This window comes from Pinus tabuliformis, chromosome 9 (genome assembly GCF_031772625.1).
Source record: "Pinus tabuliformis cultivar Carrire ecotype Pingquan chromosome 9, CPIR1, whole genome shotgun sequence".
NCBI lineage: Eukaryota > Viridiplantae > Streptophyta > Pinopsida > Pinales > Pinaceae > Pinus > Pinus tabuliformis.
The window spans coordinates 539,534,239-539,541,833 of NC_142307.1; the positions used below are offsets into that span (position 1 = coordinate 539,534,239).

The window sequence follows — 7,595 nt, forward strand, 5'->3', positions numbered from 1 at the left end:
TTTTTTTAGCTAGTAGTTATATTTTTTTTTAACTAGGTAGTGATTCATTCAAGTAAACCAGTGGTTTTTTTAGGTGTGTAGTTGCTCATGTTTTTTCAAGGATTTTTCAAGGGTTTAAGCAGAAAAAGATAGCAAACCCATCACTCCTCAGATGCAAGTAAGACATAGATCAGAGCCAAGCAACTTCAGAGGCAAGCAAAACATAGATTAGAGCCAAGCAACTTCACGCCCCCTTCAAGTTATAGATCAGAACCAAACAACTTCACGCCCCCTTCAAGTTATATTCAACAGCATTGTCAATTCTATTGTCAAAAGGTACTGCCTACAAACTCCAATCTCTGGTTTTTTCTTATGAATGTTGATTCCAGACCACATAATTCTCTCAATCTTTGGTTTTTTCTTATGAATGCTGATTCCAGACCACATAATTCTCTCAAGTTATAGATCAGAACCAAACAACTTCACGCCCCCTTCAAGTTATCTTCAACAGCATTGTCAATTCTATTGTCAAAAGGTACTGCCTACAAACTCCAATCTCTGGTTTTTTCTTATGAATGTTGATTCCAAACCACATAATTCTCTCAATCTTTGGTTTTTTCTTATGAATGCTGATTCCAGACCACATAATTCTCTCAAGATTTGGGTAGGTGAGGTTCGCTGGAATCAACTGTTCATATCGTAATGGACTATACCTGTGTTCAATGCATGTATATGTACTCCATTAAAGTGATTCTGACCGCTGTGAGATTTTCTGTAGCTCATACCACTTCAGTGATATTTTAATTCACATAACATAAATCAAACTTGATTGGTTAGTATATATGGTTTGAATGTAAGTTTCACCAGAGTTGTTTTTACGAAATATTAAAATTTAAACTACGGAGTTCAATTCTCGAGAGTACATTCAAGGCAGAATATGGAAAATATGGGAAAAGTATAAATACCGCATATACCTATTCTGGTCATTGTCAAAAACAGTGAGATTCATGAGCCATATTTTCATTACAGGTGGAAAATAAGGACAAATTGCCCTCTGTTTTAGGTTTATGTGTGTTCTTAGTTACTGCGTCCTAGACCTTGTTACGATAAGGTCGAATCATGGTGTGAGCCTCTGATTGACAAGCGTTTTTCATACCAGCTTTCTTCATCCGCGTCTTTATGCAATAGAGGAAAATTCTGGTTTTTCATACCAGCGTTTTTCATGCTGCCCCAAATCTGAGGAATGAGGCCGCAGCTCTTATGCATGCCTAGAGGCTCAACGGATAAACTTGTCTCTGCGTAGGTCTCCTTATAATTTATAAACTAAATCAGTATTTACAATTGCTTTTTTATATTGTTCACCTTTAATATTGTGTTTTTCCCTCTCTTCTTTTCTTATATGCGAAACCTCCAAATTTCGTTTATCGTACCGTTCTGGTAACATACTTTGAAAGCATTAGCGAACTAGAAGCACCTCTCAAATCGATATGCTGGAGGTTTGTTAGCCTTCCGATGGAATCGGGCAGTACCTTGATGGCTTTGGCATCCGCTAGAGATAGATGTTCAAGTCGGCTCAAACCCCCAAAAGAGTTTGGAAGCCTCTGCAAACTGGAAGCACCTCCCAAATCGATGTGCCGGAGATTTGTTAGCTTTCCGAAGGAATCGGGCAGTAACTTGATAGATGTGGCACCCTGTAGAGATAGATGTTCAAGTCGGCTCAAATCGCCAAAAGAGTTTGGAAGCATCTGCAAACTGGAAGCACCTCCCAAATCGATGTGCCGGAGGTTTGTGAGCTTTCCGAAGGAATCAGGGAGCGACATCATTTCTGAAAAGTTTTTTAACACTAGGTATTTCAAAGAGCACATATGACCAAAGTCTTCGGGCAAAAATTTGACTGTGAGTTTTTCGGCACCTCCATAAGATATGACGATCCTTTCGAGGTGCTGCAATTGCCCTATAGATTTTGGAAACTCAGAGAGAGGAGCGTAGATATTCAACTCTCGCAACTGGAGAGGCCCCTGCAATGTTGACGGTTCAACCATAAGACATATTATTTATGTGATGACTGTAGTCTAAAAAAATGGATTAAATGAAAAAGAATGAAGACGCCTATTTGCTTACTTGATATTGATGTGGCCACAGGGAGTTCAATTTGGGGCCACTCACTTCTAAGACTCTTAAATTCTCCATGGGAATCCAGGCAGGCAAGGAAGAGTCGTAACATCCATTCCAGCGGAGCCATAGGAGATGTGGGGACTGCGCCCTCTTCAATATGCTTTTTAAATCAGAGTCTTCAGCTGCAACAAGCTGCAAATTCCTGATACCACAAAATTTCGAATCATCGAATGGATCCACCCCATTCCAAATGTCTTTGGTCGGCCTCCAGTCTGTATTTATGTACATTTGCCAATCTTCAATCCGGAACACATCAAAGCTATTACGGGTGGTGATTCCGCGAACTTCGGTTATTCCCTGTTCATCGATGAGAATTTTATAATAAATTGAACTATTTATAAAGAAACTTTTGAGATTGAAATTTAATTAAAACTGGCCACAATAGTTGGAATAATTGAAGCACTTACAGAGTGGGTTAGTGCCAACAAATCATCCCTGATATTGGTTCGATGCCAAAGACGACTGGACATGGATCTTTGCTCTGCAATATTTCTTGCATAATCTCTAATGTGATCGTGCATTCTTATTTTGCTTTGGCTATCCACCTCCAATAAACATTTGTCCTCTAAATTTCGAAGCCCCACCAAACCCCATATTCTTATTGCTTTATCTCTCTGTTCTCCTAGGAAAAAGCAAGCAATATCTAAAAATATTTCTTGATCTTTTTTAGTGAGCGACTCATAACTTACTCTAAGTCTTTCCTGTATTTCGCTGGGTGGTGTCTGCTGAAGTAGATCCAATTGTTCTTCCCAGTAAACTTTATCTTCTTCTCCACAAACAAGGGCCCCAACCACCTTCAACGACAATGGCAATCCATCACATGCTGTTAGAAACCGATCTACAAGACCTTCAAATTCCTGCGGCGGTGGAAGTGGTTGATGGAAAGCATAGGAGCAAAAGAGCTCTCTGGAGTGTTTTGTATTTAACCCTTTTAGACTATAGATTGAGGACTCTAACACCCCTGAGCTTTTGAGAACATGCTTGTCCCTAGAGGTAATCAAAATCAAACTTTCCGGGCTAAGGATATCTTTTATTGGCAGAAGCACTTCTAGCTGATTCACACTATCTACATCATCTAAGATTACAAGAGCTTTACAAGATGAAAGATACCTTCTAAGTATCCCTACACCTTCACCAGGATTCTCAATTTTGATATTTACATGTTTCAAGTCCTCTATCAGCTTGCTTTGCAAATAGCCTAATGAAAATTTAGCTGAAATTTCTCTAACATCAAATAAAAAGGAAGATTCACTGTAATCGGATCTCTTACTGTTGAAAAATGTTTTGGCCAATGTAGTTTTTCCAATTCCACCAAAGCCCACAATCCCCACAACCCTGACACTCACCGGCTGCTCGTGTTGCTGCAACATTGTGGCTTCAAAATCTTGTAATTTGTCGTCCACTCCAGTTGGATATTTTGCGACATACAATGGTGGTTTTGAAACAATTTTCAAGGCGCGTTGCACGACCCTAGTCAAGAGCTCCCCCTCGTCACTGTTCAATTTCCAAAGAGAAAAGAAATAAGAAGAGCGAAATCACGATGTAAAAGATCAATCAAGCAATTTGAAAACTACAACAGAATTGGAATTGGCAAAGACTGAGGAGATCCTCACTCTTCTTGCAGCTCGAAACCGCTGATATTCGCCGCTTTAAAAAGAGCGTCTGTCCAACTGCGAATGGTGTTGGAGTCGTAGCGCGGTTTTGCATCAACTGACTTTTTCTGTTTAAGTCCCCGCAAGGCTTCAGCGTATGTTCCATCTCTGGCTGTCCACCGGAGTTCGTAGGGCTTCACTTTGTAGAAGACAGGAAGAATGGTAGCATTGGAATTGAGCATAAGAACCAGCTCATCCAGGCACCATCTGGATTTCGCATAGTTTGGAGAGAAGATAGCGAAATGAAGAGAGGCGACTTCAACAGCGGCACGAATTTGAGAAATAATGGGGTGTCCTTCCCGCAATTCGGATTTGTCGAAAAAGACTTTCAATCCATGGTGCAGAAGTCGATCGTAGAGGTGGGTGGCGAATCCCTTCTTTACATCAGGCCCCCTGTGATTAATAAACACATCATAATAAGTATAAGGAGTGGAGTTAGAACAAGAGGGCGCAGAGGAGGAAGACGCAACAAAAGGTTGGTTTGCCATTGGAACTGAAATCTAAACAAAAAAGGATTGATCCACTGAAATAAAAACACGATATTGCCGCTCACACACTATAGATTCTAGATTAGTGGAAACTGCAACCAAGAATGCGCTTCAGAAAACTAGATTATATTCATGTGACGGCCCCTGGTTGGGAAGTTTCCAAAACTACTCAAAAATTCGATCCAAAATTTATGGCCTAACTGGTATGATTTCTGAGAAATGCATAATCGTCAAGACACTAATGGCCAGAAACTGCTAAGAAGATGGTGTGAATCTGATACCATGATGGATGGATTTGACCTGATATTCACAATGACAAATACGCGCTTTGCACTTTGCCATGGATGTGATGTGGCTCTTGGTGGAGGCAGATAAATTAGTACCTTTAACAGTGATAGGGAACCATATTTTCTTTGTGTGGGCACCCACACAGATGGATTAGTGCGTTTAACAGTGATAGGGCACCATATTTTCTTTGTGTGGGCACCCATCGCAAAGGTTAAGTTACAGGCGTGATAGTGGCAGATTACCGTGGATGTTCAACACGACAACGTGTACGCGTTGAATAGCGCGCCATAATTCAATAGATTCGGCCGACCAAGCACGTGAAGTGGAATGATTGCACTCCACACTCGTGATAAATTTTCATTGTATATGATTCCGCCGACCAAGCACGTGAAGTGGAATGATTGCACTCCACACTCATGATAAATTTTCATTGTATATGTAGGATATATTGTGTTTAGTTGATTTTTTATTATTTTGTTTTCACTAAAAGAAATTAGTGACATTTTACCATATTTAACATTAAAAATTAAATTTTATTATTTTTTAATAAAGTTTTAATTTATTTATTTTGAATTTCATTGCGTCATTAGTTCAATCTCTTATATACTTCATCACTGATTGTAATTGAAATTCAACATTAGTGGGTTTTTAATAAGGTGTACGAAACACATTGACAGAGGCCACTAAAACTTTGAAGTTTTGTAATACAAATCTTATTTGAGATTTAATAAGAAAACTTCAAATTCAAGTGTAGTTCCACTCATTTTTATTATAAAATTAATGTACTTCATAATAATTTAAATAAAATACTTATAACTAACCATCCACTATCATATAATATTTTTTTTATTATAAATTTAATTTAAATGCTCATGAATAGTTGTCCATTATCATATAAAAATCTATTGTTTTAATATAAATGTAAAATAATTGTGGCCATAAATAACAATCCATTATCATAATTGATTTTGGAAAACTATTTTAGCCATTAAAGTCTTGGCTATTAAAGTTTTTTCATTGTTGTACATAATATCTTATGAATGCGTTATTTTTTGGAAAACTATTTTATTCGTGGGAATATATCTCATTGTTGTATATATAATCTTTATTTATATTAAAGAATCTTTAAATTAAAAACAAACACAAACACCATGAGCTTCATTAGATGGTACTTGCATGCTACTTTTAAGATTAGTGATGTCTTATAATGGGCTTCAATGTTTTGCATGCTACTTTTAAGATTAGTGATGTCTTATAAAGGGCTTCAATGTTTTGTAAATTAATTAGTGGATACATATTGTTATCATGTCCATAAATTTAGGAAAACAATTATGGAAATAGTTTTGTTTTAAAATGCTAATTAATATGTCAAATAAATTATAAATATATTTATATCATTTAAAAATAAATAATATTTTTAAATAAAAATCATATATATATATATATATAATTGATAATATTAGGTTGATCTTTTGACCTGGAGGAGGAAGGAGTGGGGAGATGGCGATCGGATTAGGGTTTCAATGTTTCACGTGTCTGCATCCTACAGCCACTGAAGCTCGCCTGCCCCTGCCCCCGTAATCCTTTACGGGTCATCTTCCTTCCGTTTCTCCCCACTCACTCCTTGGATTTGGGTTTCACCACCGACTTAACCCCTGTTGCTGTGGTTTACTTCTTACCTCCTCAGTCTTACCTCCTCAACCGTTTCACTGACCTTCACCGTTTGCAGTTAGCTTCTGTCCTCTTTTGGCAGTTGTCATTGGAATATTTTGACAGTGATGGATGAGTTGCACGATTTCGCGGATCCTTCACAGGATGTGCCCATCTGGACACCCACCAGGACCACTGCAGCCGGCTTATTTCCGTTCATGTCTAATTTAACCGACGAGATTGATGCCCTCCCTCCCATTTCTCGCTCCCGCATACTGCCTGTATCCCTTCCGGAGGACGCCCCTTCTCCCCCTGAGTTCATTACCCAGCCACTCTCGCCGCGCTCTCTGGCTTTCACCGACCCTCTGTCTAACCCTATCGGCCAATCTCTCGAAGGAGAACCTACCCAAAACCCTCCTTCGTCTGTGGCTAGCATCCCCTCATCTGAACGACCCTTGGGCTCTGCTGTTCTAGGCCCCATTTTATCTGCTCCCCTGAACATTGCAACTCCCCCTCTCGGGAATTATACTGGAATTGGACCTATCTTGGGGATATTTGCATCCATTCCATCGACTTCGGCCGAGAATATTAGGGTTTCACCTTCTTTGAAATCTGCTCAACTTACCTCAGCTCCAAAATCATCAGCTGCGAGGATTTTTGGGGTTTCAAGGTAAAAAAGGTGTTTGAAGCTTTGGTCTAGTGCGGTGCTCCTCAACCTCACAGAGGACACACAACTTCCGACTGTATGGACACAGCTGAAAAGGTACTTGTGGGCTGGGTTCGCAGCCAACATTATAGTGTGGAGAAGGTACAACAATGAGCCTTGTAGGTTTGGGGAGAACATCTGAAAGACATCCCGAAGGTACAGACATTTGCAAAAGGGTGGTTTGACTTGCACTTCAGTTGTCTTGCGCATACAACCTGGGTGTTATCCATGGTCTGGCACATCGATCAGGCCCCTGTTTTACTTCGAAGATGGACACCTCTATTTGATCCAGAGCGGGAGCGGGTTGATGCTAGTCCTATATGGTTTCGCCTTCTCGCACTGCCTCTACATTTCTGGACGGAGGACATTTTCAAGCGGATTGGGAATTCCCTAGGCGTTTACCTTGCATATGATGGCTCATTTCAGTCTTCCGGGCAGATGGCTTATGCCAGGATTTTGGTACACCTAGATCTCTCGGAGGGTTTACTAGAACACATTGACATTCGGTGGCGGAACAACACCAGGAGACAACTGCTGGATTATGAGGGTGTGCCATTTCGATGTCGGCGGTGCCACAAGGTAGGACACCTCTATAAAGACTGTCCTCTATTAGGCAAGACTCAAAAACAGTGCCCGATACAGGAAGCGGCGGCCCAA

At 39.9% G+C, this 7,595-nt stretch overlaps 1 protein-coding gene across 3 annotated transcripts; it reads right to left on the minus strand.

Moving 5' to 3' along the window:
• Nucleotides 1-917: 917 nt before the first annotated feature.
• On the minus strand, nt 918-4,589 carry LOC149149647 (disease resistance protein RPV1-like). 3 transcript variants are annotated; one of them, XM_089441312.1, is made up of 5 exons: nt 4,364-4,588; nt 3,768-4,199; nt 2,562-3,648; nt 2,101-2,451; nt 918-1,997 (listed from the first exon to the last, which is right to left on the minus strand). In XM_089441312.1, the coding sequence occupies exons 2-5, from the start codon at nt 3,986-3,988 to the stop codon at nt 1,401-1,403; spliced, it is 2,256 nt and encodes a 751-aa protein (XP_089297438.1). In that variant the 5' UTR covers nt 3,989-4,199; nt 4,364-4,588; the 3' UTR covers nt 918-1,400. The 3 variants fall into 3 exon arrangements, with proteins under 3 accessions (XP_089297438.1, XP_089297437.1, XP_089297436.1); XM_089441311.1 differs by having other exon boundaries at nt 4,360-4,588; XM_089441310.1 differs by having other exon boundaries at nt 3,768-4,589.
• Between the last annotated feature and the right edge of the window lie 3,006 nt (nt 4,590-7,595).